This window comes from Plutella xylostella, chromosome 12 (genome assembly GCF_932276165.1).
Source record: "Plutella xylostella chromosome 12, ilPluXylo3.1, whole genome shotgun sequence".
Lineage (NCBI taxonomy): Eukaryota > Metazoa > Arthropoda > Insecta > Lepidoptera > Plutellidae > Plutella > Plutella xylostella.
The window spans coordinates 3,128,766-3,141,833 of NC_063992.1; the positions used below are offsets into that span (position 1 = coordinate 3,128,766).

Sequence of the window (13,068 nt, forward strand, 5' to 3'; positions counted from 1 at the left end):
AAATCGTACTTATCCATTTCTAAAATCTCAGATTTGTACAAAATAATTTAACCAAACATTTTATTAAAAATCATATACTTACATATAAGTAGGTAAGAATAAATAAAGCCACTCTTGTCTTGAATGTTTATAGTTAGTAACTACTGATATCCACTTTCTGGAATTAAGTGCACAATAAGCAATGTTTTTCTTAGATAAACAACATGTTTTTGTTCTTAAAGATAAATTCTTCTCATCCATTATTACCATCCTGACGAGACCGTAAGATAGAAAATTACCAATGAAAATACAAGTTCAGTATAAAACTGAGTTTCATGTGAAATAATTGGATCGGAATGAAATTATTTAGCGACAAGTTAGAGGGTTCATCTAAAACCTATTCCGTGGATCCACTACGTTAGACCGGTCTGGACATAGATCACATAAATTAAAAAGAAAACCTTCAGTTATAATAAGGTATATTAAGAATGAATAGCACAGTTAGATAGAAAATATACACATGGAAAAATGGTAAAGCTTCCTGATTTCACTGAATTGACAGTACAGTGAACAGACAAGTAGTAGTTTCAAATAATTGTCGGTATATTTGTATATGGTTTCACCATTATGTGTCTACATTCTCCATGGGAAGATTTTCTGAATATCATGATAATGAACATATGATAATCATGATATTCAGAAAATCTAGCCTTAAAAAGCCTAGACTAAAAAGCCTAGGTTTAAATATAACCAGAGGTAGACAGGTCTTATCCATCGTCGTACTCCTAGCTCCAGGGCGCGCCCGGCGCGACCAGAAAACCTTATTAGAAAGGATATATCTCGATGCATGTTTTAAAATGATTATCAACTTCCGTATTAATTCTTAATTTACTGCTCTGCTGAAGCCAGCCGATAATAGGATGTAGCGACACGACGGCGACCTGCAAAACAAGATGGCGTATTTTTTTAATGTGACCTCTCTGAGATTTTTATTAAAATAATATATCTAAAGAGCAAGATTAAAAGATGGTTGGTGCTTACGTACTTTTGTTCCTTAGTAATTACACTACTTAGCTAGTTTTTTCTCCGTTTAGGAATCATTTGGCACGTTTCACTGAAACGTTTTCATTGCACTTGAGTGTATTATCCAGAGGTAGTCATACTTACTCTACAATAATTTACTGTTTCCATAACACAGCTACAGGTACTTATATGAAGTTTTTCTCACAGCGATACTGTGTAATGTGTATCCATGGGTGGTTCAACGGATCAAATTATAATTAAATTTATTGTTAATTGGCCATGCAATTATTCAACATTGTACATCGCAGAGGGTAACGGAGCTATAATGTTGGTTGCATGGATCGATACACGGAAAAACAGGTTTCTCATAAGAAAGCTAATGCCAGAACTTTTCAGATAATTGCTCAGCTCGTTATGTCATTACTGAGGTGACTTCTTTTATTTTAGTAGCGTTTTATGCATTGTCTTGTGTGGTTAGTGGTTTTATCTTTCCATATAGACCCAAATCTGATATCGCAAAAAAAAATTACTAATAAAGGAGTTATGACAACTTTAACTAAAAAAAAAAAACACGCACTCACGCCTTGTACTAATGTACTCCCTTGCGGGGTAGGCAGAGGTGCATTGCTGCACCCACTTTAACTAAAAAAAACAAATTAAAGTAAAAATACAAATTGAAGGATACATGTTGCTATCTCAACTACAGTTTTTTTTTTCATAGTCGGTGCTACAGTGAAAGTCTATGTATGTCAGGCACATTGATCCATCGACAGAAAGTCCATTGATGAAATTCAACCCTGTACAAAACCCACGTAATTTACGTATCTGAAAATTCAATGAAACTCTAGCCAAGAATAGATTTAAATCAATAAAGCAGAAAGTAGGTAAATTGAAAGAGCCTAATACAATAGAGTAGGACTAATAGAGCGTCTATCCGGTCGATACAGATCTTTAATACCGCTAAGTGAGAGAATATTATTAACAGAGGAAACGGCCAACCACGCCCGCAGCCCCGCAGGAAGGGTTAACTTTTTAACCCCAATCCAAAAAAGAGAGTTGTAATTTTTACTCGCTTATCTGTATTTTGAAACGAGCCTCCTCTGTAAGTAGCAGTAAAAATATCTTTGAAAGCAATCAGAAGTTGAGTATCTAAATATCTGTTTAATTTCCTTGCATCTCTATATCTTTCTTTAAATATAATTATACAATAGTTTATTATCTGAAAGATTCTTTCATAAAATTCGGTATTGCTGACCTACTTTAAGTGGTAATAGCAATCTACAATTTTCAGTTAAATTATAAAACTACAGTGAAAAATGAGTAAGAAACCCTCGGGCTGAATTTCAGTAGCGGCGGCGGCGGCGGCGAGGCGCACTCGTTCAATCTAACTTCGGAATACATTCCGCTGAAGTTTCAGCCATGTAAAATGAACCGCTAAGTACATACCTACTATTACTTGCATACATACTCCATACGAGTGTCTGTTTTTCTGCAATGTCTGAATTTGAAACATATCCTCTTATTTACAATAATCTATTGTCTTACTAAAGGTTTTTTAAATTATTGTCAGAAACGGAACACAGAACAGAATTCAGGTTTTATTATAGAAAAACACAGCTTCTCCATAGGTACATTTTAATTCATTAGGTTTACCAATTAACCATTAACCTATTACGAAAAATGTTTTTTTTTGGAATTTCATAGAATACCACCCCTCTAACAACTTAGAAACTATACCTCCGTATGGTATTGGTCCGTCACGTGAATATTGTATGTAGCAGAACATTCGGGCCGGCAGCCCGGCCGGCCACATCCTGTTGAAAGATGTTCAGTTATAAATTAACTAAGATTCGTCGAACAAATCCTAAGTTTTCCATCGAAGGGATTAGATCCGCTTGTTCCGGTCCCTCCCTTTGTTATTGTACCCCGCGGCCTCCGGATTCAAATGGGTTATGTGTGTGTTGTATTTATGTATCTACTTATTGTATGAATCTATAATAATTATGCAAGTGTGTTAATAATATATTCATCAAGTCTAAGTAATAAATTACCCATAGTAATAATTATAAGAACTATCCTAATGTTAACTATTATCAACGTTGCATTGACGATTGATTTTATTGAGTATATTCATTATTTAATATTTACTAAAATCTTAGTACTTGTGTATTTTAAAGCAAACCAGTGATACCTATATACGGTTAGAGACAGACACTAATCTGACTTGGCCAATCCTTCCGCCGCGGATACGAATCCTAGTCTATAGCTCTAGTATTTGTCACCAACCAGCTAAGATCCAAGAATAAACATGTTATGTACTTATAGTAGTCTCAGTCAGTCGCTTGACGCGGAAGTGAGATAACGTTACGATCTGTCGAACGCGCGCTGATAGCTAACAATTACAAACAAAAACAAAATGGTTAAATGTTTTAAATGTACAAAAGCGGTTACTAAGAAAAGCCCGGGCATACAATGTAGTAAGTGCAACAAGTGGATACATTGTGAATGTGCAAATATTTCCGCAGATCAGCTAAGTGCATTGGTTGCGACGGACTCCATTGATTGGAAATGTCGAATTTGCACGGGGAATGTGAAACCAAAACGGCTTTCATGCATTCTACCCGAAGCAGAGGAGGAGGACAACACCGATAGTGAGTCAATACCAACTGCTGCGCAAGACAAATTCACACAGAAAATGCTTAGCGACATACGACGAGAAGTTCGAGAAATCGTTAGAACGGAATTGCAGGTTACCCTACAATATTACTCCGATAAGATCGACGAATACGAAGAAAAAATATCCAGATACGAATCGAACCTTAAAACCGTTGAGAACCAGTGTAAAGACATGAAAAACACCTATCTAAATCTTAAACTGAAGAACGACGTGCTAGAACAGAAGATAAACGCAATGGAACAACGTCAGATGTCAAATCTTATTGAAATTTGCGGCGTAAGTGAATCAGAAAACGAAAACCTACAAGATATAACCTCCAAGATATGCGCTAAGCTCCAACTGAGCTCTGCTGACGCATCAAAAGCATACAGAAAGAAGAAGATGCGACCTAACGTGGCCGTACAAGGACCCCCATCGCCGATAGTGGTGTCTCTGCGCGAAGGATGCCGCGACCAGTGGCTATCGAGCTCCAGGAACACATCCATCACCGGCAGGGACCTGGGACGCGAGGACAGTACCCGCATCTACATACGTGAGTCACTTACACCTACTACAGCTTTCTTACTGTGGAAGTCTAAGAAGGACCTAAAAGAGACAGGCCTTTGTAAGTTTGTTTGGCTAAAGAATGGAGTAGTCTTGGCAAAAAAAACCGAGAATGATAAAGCACACGTCATCAGATCAGAGAGCGACATGGAGAGAATGAAAGAGGTTTTCTCTAAGTGATTGCTATCTATTTCTTAACTAGGTATCTAAATGTACAATGAGATGCCAACATTTCATAACTAAAAATGGATGACATACCCACATCCATAAAGGAATTTAATTATAACTGTTGGAATGATTTTATACCAAAATCAGACAATTCAAACTTACTTAATACACTGAGCGTGAACATACGATCCCTTATAAAAAACTTTGCGCAACTGGAGCTAATTGTATCAAGTAGTAAAAGTACGATACATATCATCGTGATCACAGAGGCGAATATCACCGAGGTATGCAAACCTTTATTTGAGCTGCCGGGCTACGAGATGCACGCCAATCTTCGCCGAGCGAGACAAGGAGGAGGTGTTATTGTGTATATCCATAAAAGTGTAACCTTTACAAAACGTAAATCGTGTTCACGTAGTTTTGAGTGCATAACTGGTGAAGTGTCAACCAAGTGTAACTACAAAATTAACTTGTGTGCGGTATATAGACCTCCAGACTTAAGTAAGGCTATCTTTATTAAGGAATTAGGTCATTTGATATCAACGTGTCCTAAAAATCTAAACTATGTAATGTTAGGTGATATAAACATAGACCTAAAAAAGTCAAATACATTTGTAACACAATATTTAGATTGCTTGTATGGGGAGGGTCTAGAGTGTGGTATAACTAACGTGACCATTTATTTTTTTTGTCAAAGCGGGACACCTGCCGAATTTCATATCCCTCAAAAATACATATAGGTATTATCTTTCTTATCTTCTTATTTTTTCGCTCAGTTTGCTCAGTGCATCAATTGAAAGTTCAATCCCTACGATGAAAGAGTGAAATGTGAAAGAGATGCATGAATGGGGAATGACCATTTTTTTATATTTATGTACCTATCTAATATTCAAAAAAAAAAATTCAAAATTCAAAAATTCAAAAATTATTTATTATCCATATAACACAAAAACATAATTATTAAAGATATACCTTGCCCTTACAATTTTACAAATTTTATGTTTATAACTGATATTAATTATAGTGGCCCCACACTAAGCAAGCTTGTATCGTGGGTACCTTTACAAAGATTTACTTAATACTATTTCGCAGAGGTAGTTAGGCAGGTTTTTGAGTCAGTCAGTCAGTTTGTAGATTGTACCCTAAACTAATTCTAAACATGCAATAAAAGAAAAAAAATAAATTAGGGGTAATAATATAAAATGAATACGGTGAATAAATATATACTTTGATAAATATATGCATTTATGTGAGTAAGTAATAATAATATATATTTTAAATTATGATTTTAAGAATTTCTTCAGTCTGTTCGTATGACAAATTAATTAAAATCTTATATGTTTTTAATCTTGAAAGTTGGTATATTTAGAATTTTATAAATATACCAGACGGGTACCCTACATAAATCCGAATTACGAATATGAAAACAACGATTTTTTAAATTATGAATTTCATAGTTCTAGTTAAGTTTTAAGTTTCTGAACAACGAAAATTACGAAAAGTTGATAAACGAAACTTCAAACAACAGATGTATTAAAATTACCAAAGTAAATTTTTCGAATGTTATAATTTCGATGTTTTAAATGTACGATTTTTTATTATATCGAATTGTTTAAATAACGAATCCCGAAGTTTTAATATTCCGAAAACACAAATCCCCGAATGTAACTTAGTTAACATTTTAATATTTTTTTGCTTCGCTGCGCTCCGCTTTGTTTTTCGATATCTATGTGCACCTAACACCTTTAGGTTTTGGTTCTTAAGTTTTTGAAACGTTCATTTTATTTTTGATAAAATCATGAATTATTAAATTTTTGGTCCGGATTTGATATTTTCGTGATTATAATAATTCTGTATTTTATTTTTCGTATATTTAAGTAGGTAATCGTATTTTTTAACGTTTGTATATTTAACAATCGTAATAACAAACCTTTGTGATTATTATTATATCTATTCGATTTTTATAAATTGATATTAAAAAATCGTTATTGCAATATTTTGTAAATTAGGTTCATACATATTCGGTGTTTCAAATTCGGAAAAAAGTTTTTCGAAATTTTTGGGTGGGTGTCTCATACCAGACACTACGAAATTCTTAAACATCATAAGGTGCAGGTTGGTAATGCCGAATTTCGGGTAATTCCGATTTTTGCCGATTTCTTCCAAACGCAGTCATACTTTGAACCGTAGAACCATTCACCTTGATGGCAACTTAATCTTCTACCTCGCTTGGGTTGACTCAGGGCGCTAGGACCGAGCGTGCGTGTAAAAACGTAAAATTAGTAAAAAAGTGTAAATTTCCGGATTTTTGATTTTTCGGAATTACCCGCACATCTGTAATTAAGAAATCAGTAAAGTTACTTAACAATTTAATACAGATTACTTTGATGATTGTCACTGAACGAAGTTACTCGCGGAGTTTCGGTGGAACTCGGACTCATATTACTCCCTATAGTCTATGTGAGTAAGTGATAAGAAGATAAATAGTTGCCTCAAGTGATTAAAAGAAAGAAAGGAAATATGGAATGAAATTTCAAAATGTAGGTAATTTAAATGATCGTTTGGTCAGTTTATGAAAGCGGGACATTTTTGCCCTCGCGGGGGACAGCGGGACGCACAGCTTGAAAGCGGGACTGTCCCGCCCAAAGCGGGACGTATGGTCACGTTAGGTATAACTCAGTATACACGGGTGGAGAAGAAACAAAACATAATTACAAAGTCATGTATCGATCATATTTTTGTTAGAAATGTCAATAACAATACTGTTCGCACCTGTGTAATCAATAATGCCCTAGCCGACCATTATATAACAGGTTTCACAATCGTAGATAATATGCCCAAGACCCCATGTAACAATTATAAATTTATAACCAAGCTAGACAGCTCTAAAATTGAAACCGAATTAACAAAAGTAGATTGGAATATTCCTCTAATGTATGAAAACCCAAATGATATTGTGAACTATATTATAAAAAAATTTGATGAAGTTTATGAAAACAGTAAAATCTCTGTAAAAATAAAATTAGGTAAAAGATATGAAGCTCCCTGGCTAAGTGACAGAATCACCTATATGTGTAAGAAAAGGGATGAACTCTTATCAATATGGAAAAAAGATGAAACTAATCTTAGCAATAGAATTTTGTATAATTTATATAGAAATAAAACTAACAAACATATTAATAATGTAAAAAATAATTATTATAAAAAAGAAATATGTAAAAACTTTAATAACAGCAAAAAAATGTGGCAAATTATCAACAAACTTAGTGGTAAAATTACTGATTCTATAGATGACTTACTAATTAAAACTTTTAAAAATAATATCCCAATTTTGGTTGAAGACTTTGCTTGTGAATTTCGTAATAACGTTAAAAAAATCTGTACATATTGTGACATACCGTTACTGGATTCTAAAACGTATAACAACAGCCCAGACTTGTCAATGAGAATTAAAATGGCCAGTAATGACGTCATATATTCTATAGTTACACATATGAACGACAAGAAAAGCCCAGGCTTTGATGGTATTAGGGTTAAAGATATAAAATCCATAAAATCAAATATAACACCAGTCATCACTCACCTCATAAATACTTGCATCAAAACGTCACTATTTCCAGATTCACAAAAGTTAGGTATAATTCGCCCCATATATAAAAAAGGCATTCGTTCAGACGTTAATAACTATAGACCTATAACTATATTGCCATGTATTGACAAGATAATCGAAAGATATCTTGGCAATGAAATAAACAAATTTCTTATTCATAATAGTCAAATCAATAAAAACCAATATGGCTTTCAGAAAAAACGGAGTACAACACAGCTGTTATCAAAGTTCACTAATGAGGTCAGCGAGTGCATGAACAATCGCGAGCATGTACTCGCTGTCTTCATTGACTTTAGTAAAGCTTTTGACACAATTAACTACGAAACATTATTTTTAAAGCTTCAACAAAATGGTATACAGGGTCCACTATTAAATTTATTTAAAAATTATCACACAAATAGGTTTACAACTGTAAAAATAGCTGGTGAATATAGCACAAGATATCCTACTGAGATGGGAGCCGCGCAGGGGTCCATAACTGGTCCCTTGGAGTACATTTTGTATGTAAACGACATGTGCAATATATTCTCTGAAGGTTCAGTGTATCAATTCGCGGACGACACATGCCTGTTGGTTGCTAACAAAGATGTAATAAAAGCGCAAGAACAAATGCAACATAACTATAATATACTATGTAAATGGGCACACGACGTTGGCTTAGTTATTAATTCACAGAAAACTAAACTATTACACATACATTCTCCGTACTTAAAATCACCATACACCCCCCTTATAAAGTCTCACACTCACCAATGTTTTCATGTAAACCATATAAATTGCATCTGTGATTCCTTAGAACTGACTAGACAACACATGTACTTAGGGTTGATAATCGACGAACACCTCAACTGGAGACCACATATTGATCATGTATGCAACAAGCTTAGAGCCTTTTTATCTAAAATATGTATACTTAAATATAAGATTCCGTTTAACGTACTTAGATTAATGTACTTATCATTAGCAGAATCCATTATAAGTTACGGCATAAGCAGTTATGGTCGAACCTATAAAACCTATTTAGACAACATATATAGACTTCAAATTAGAATATTGAAACATATAGTTCCCAAATCAGCCAGAAAGAATCACATAAAAATCGAAAGCGACTTATTTAATTACTGTAAAATTTTAAATGTATTTAATTTGTTTAAGATGTCTATTATCTGTGAAGGATGTGATAAGATGGATTCACTGGTGAGACGGGAGCGACCAAAGCAGTTGCGTTATTTGTCATACTTGTCTACATACAAATTACCAAGGTATATGAATGTATACGGTTCTAGAACATGGGAATACCTACTACCAATGATATTAAATGAACTACCTACTGATACACTTGAAAGTCTACTAATAAACAGGAATAAATGTAAAACTATAATGAAACAGTACTTTCTCTCAAATTGTAATTGTAATACCTAATTAGCTATTAGTACCTAACAATTATCAACATTAATTTTATATAGTCAACCATTATTAGTGTTTAATGCACAACTTCTGACTGCACTTGCCACACATAAACCCTGCGTGGTTTAAGCGGCAGGTTTTTGTTGTAAACTTTTATGTACCTATTTGTTTTTGGAAAATAAACGAAATAAAAAATAATACGAAATAAAATGCAACCAAATTCTGAAATCACATTAGAATCCTCAACTTTATGCTTCCAGTCCTCAAACTAAGCACCTACTTACACGATGATTTAATAATGAAACTCAAAATGCACCCGCCCGACTGTGCACTACCACACATATTTCTGAGAACAGAAACTTGACGATATTCTTACGAAACTGTAATTATAAATTCCCGCACATCGGAATGGGGTGAAAGCGGAGTTATGTACGCTGTACGCTAAGTACGGGCGTGGGGTAAAGAGCTAGTTACCGTACCGCTACTAAACTTGTGATTGCATCCTCTACAACTTTGTTCTGCGATACCTAGCTACTAGGTAGCCTAGGCTGCCTAGGTAGGGTACCTTTTGTGTTTGCGGTGCAGCGCTTTGTGTGTCGGGCGGGTGCGTTTACCCTCTCGTAGAGTACTCGCCTCGCCTGAATGTTGGTTTTCACAAAAATTAAATGTAACCTGCCTTTTGGAGGTTAGGCGTTGATTAAAAGTATTTTCGAGTTTCCAGTGATGAATTAGGAGCATGATTGAAGTGTATAAGTCTGAAGAATCATGAGTTCAACTAGGAAGTTCTATTACAAGAGGTATGTACTCATATGTAGTAATGTCTAATGGACAACTGAGGATATTGCAAAGAAGAATATTTTTATGCTGTAGTAAAAACTACTTGTTTGACGACTGTCCATAGGTATAGGTACATAACTATACCACGTTTAATCCTAATTCAGATATGGGCCTCGTTTACAGAGGCACCGCATTCTCAAACACCTATATGTAGGTACATAGATTGGCAGTCGCGCCATTCACATAGCCGAAAACGTCAACATATGAATAATAAAATTAGCAGCCACAATTAGTGAGCCGGCGGGATGGCGCGACTCCTGAGACGCTAATCCTGTCGCAGACCTGGGGGGCACTCTTGATGCAATGGTACGCTCAATGCAACCAGATACTCACTTGATTAAATCTACCTTAGCATGCATAGCGCTGCATTTCTTCCATACTCAAGACTCGGGCGTAAAACTGACAGGTAGAGGCGCGCAGCAGCTTTCCACATCTTCGTATTTCTCGAAGCAAGAGTAGCCCTCCTAAGTCAGTCACCTTGGAGGGTAACGAAGTTCCTGTAATCCCCCCCCGAGGCGCTGGTAATCGAGTTATGGTCCTCACGTGCCATGGAGGAGCAGAAGCGCTAAAGTGATAAGGGTTTCTGTCGCGCCATTCATGGATCTGAGACTCGGGGAGGTAAAGGTCCTTTTTAGGGTTCCGTAGCCAAAATGGCAAAAACGGAACCCTTATAGTTTCGTCATGTCCGTCTGTCCGTCTGTCCGTCTGTCACAGCCGATTTACTCGGAAACTATAAGTACTACAGTGATGAAATTTGATGGGAATATGTGTTGTATGAACCGCTACAAAAATATGACACTAAATAGTAAAAAAAAGAATTGGGGGTGGGGCCCCCCATACATGTAACTGAGGGATGAAATTTTTTTTTTCGATGTACATACCCGTGTGGGGTATCAATGGAAAGGTCTTTTAAAATGATATAAAGTTTTCTAAAAAACATTTTTCTTAAAGTGAACGGTTTTTGAGATATCAGCTCTCAAAGTCGTAAAAAGTATGTCCCCCCCCCTCTATTTTTATAACTACGGGGTATAAAATTCTAAAAAAAATAGAGGTGATGCATGCTAATTAACTCTTTCAACGATTTTTGGTTTGATCAAAGTATCTCTTATAGTTTTTGAGATAGGTTGATTTAACTGTAAATTATATTTGCTGCTACGGAACCCTTTGTGCGCGAGCCCGACTCGCACTTGGCCGGTTTTTTACTCAGTAATCGGCACAGGAGTTTTCTGAAATAAATATCTATGTATCATATAATTATCAGCCTATAATCACCCACTGCCTGGCATAGGCCTAACCCAAACACTCTGCCTTCCTCTTCCATCCAGACATTACCAGCCATGGTCAAGCGGAGGGCGTCCCACGCTACGTTTGCCTGATTTTAATCCCCATCCCAGAACTCGTATCTAGATCTAGATAGACGTATATACATATTCCATACAAAATTCCTCATGTCGTAAGCGCAACCCGAATTAGCTCGACGTGAAATGCATTTAACTATTTTAACTGACATTATTAAATTACCGAACGCAGCCGAACTGAAGTGCAATTTTCCAACGATTATCCGAGTACTACCTCCGATGAAGTTCTCGGTAAAAAATCGAATAAATATCTCGTAAATAACTCGCCGACTACTATTTATATTTTAATGTGAGCCGGCCAGTCTCCGTGGAAATTCAATTACTCGCAACATAATAATTTATTTGTCATATTTTTCTTATCTTTGGGCGAGTTAACAATAGCCATAAACATGCAATGTCGGCTGCTCTTTAGCTGAATGTCAGATTATCATAATTATTTACCGATTAGGTACCGTTAGCTAATGTTTTATGAGGCTTGTTTTTGTGTCAATCAAGGATCAGTAATTAATTAAAATTTTAATGGTAAAAGTGCGTATGATCTAAATAAGATCTAAAAAAGACATCCAGCACGTTTTAAAAATGAAATTAAAATCGACGGTGTCCTATTTTTTATGTTTTGTGTAAATGCCTACATAACTTTAGGTCTGTAGTTTCATAAGTGAGTGTGACATAATTATGGTTCTTTTATTTCCAATACGCTCGCATCCAAAAGCTAGTAATGAATATTATAATATTTATGCATACTTACGAATCTTAGGATAGAAAATTGGATTAAAATGATGGGGCAATTTGTAAAATCAACTGCAATTTTAGCCTTCATTAAAGCAAACATGTAAGTTTGACAAATATGCCTGGAAAGTAATGAAAAGCACCTATATTTATTTCATTCCAGCAAACCTCCACGCTAAACTATTTAGCTGATTGGGTTCCGCAGAAACAAATTCCATTTAATCATCTTTTTAGCTCGTGGTCAATAACAGGTTAGCTAAAGACAACATTTTACACTAAAAAGTTAATATTTAACTAATAAGATAGTCCAAAACTATTTGGCATGTTTTTAATTGGCTACGCCACGCTACGTCGCATGTTCGCCATTTCTTTCCTAAACCGATCCTTTGGTTGTTTTTAGTTTCTATAAGTATTTTGAGTTTCCAAGCAAATGGTAAAAATAAACTTCTGAACTCTCTAATGTGATAAAATTAAGCAAGCGTTTTCCTTTAAGTTTAATGGTTGCCTCTACATAAACAGTAACGCAAAACAGCACTTCAAATCACGGCCCCGCAACTCAGCCCAGGGAACTCTAATACAAAAGTCATTAGACATAATAAATAGGTTTGCAGATAAGTTGACGTGTCGCCACTAGTACTGCCGCTGGTCTAGGTACTCTTCTTGCAGGGGAAGGGAAGGGAGGGGGCGGGGGGTAATGGCGGCCAGCACGCGACTTACACGATTGGTCATTCGCCACG

At 35.5% G+C, this 13,068-nt stretch overlaps 1 protein-coding gene across 1 annotated transcript; it reads left to right on the top strand.

Annotated features, from left to right (window-relative positions):
• The first annotated feature begins 3,338 nt into the window (after positions 1 to 3,338).
• On the top strand, positions 3,339 to 7,627 carry LOC125489299. Its single transcript, XM_048624747.1, has 2 exons — positions 3,339 to 5,050; positions 7,060 to 7,627. Exon 1 carries the CDS (start codon positions 3,419 to 3,421, stop codon positions 4,400 to 4,402), a length of 984 nt encoding a protein of 327 aa, XP_048480704.1. The 5' UTR covers positions 3,339 to 3,418; the 3' UTR covers positions 4,403 to 5,050; positions 7,060 to 7,627.
• Positions 7,628 to 13,068: the final 5,441 nt, after the last annotated feature.

Coding starts and splice junctions, on each gene's coding strand:
- LOC125489299 (XM_048624747.1), top strand. CDS start 3,419: ATGGTTAAATGTTTTAAATGTACAAAAGCGGTTACTAAGAAAAGCCCG.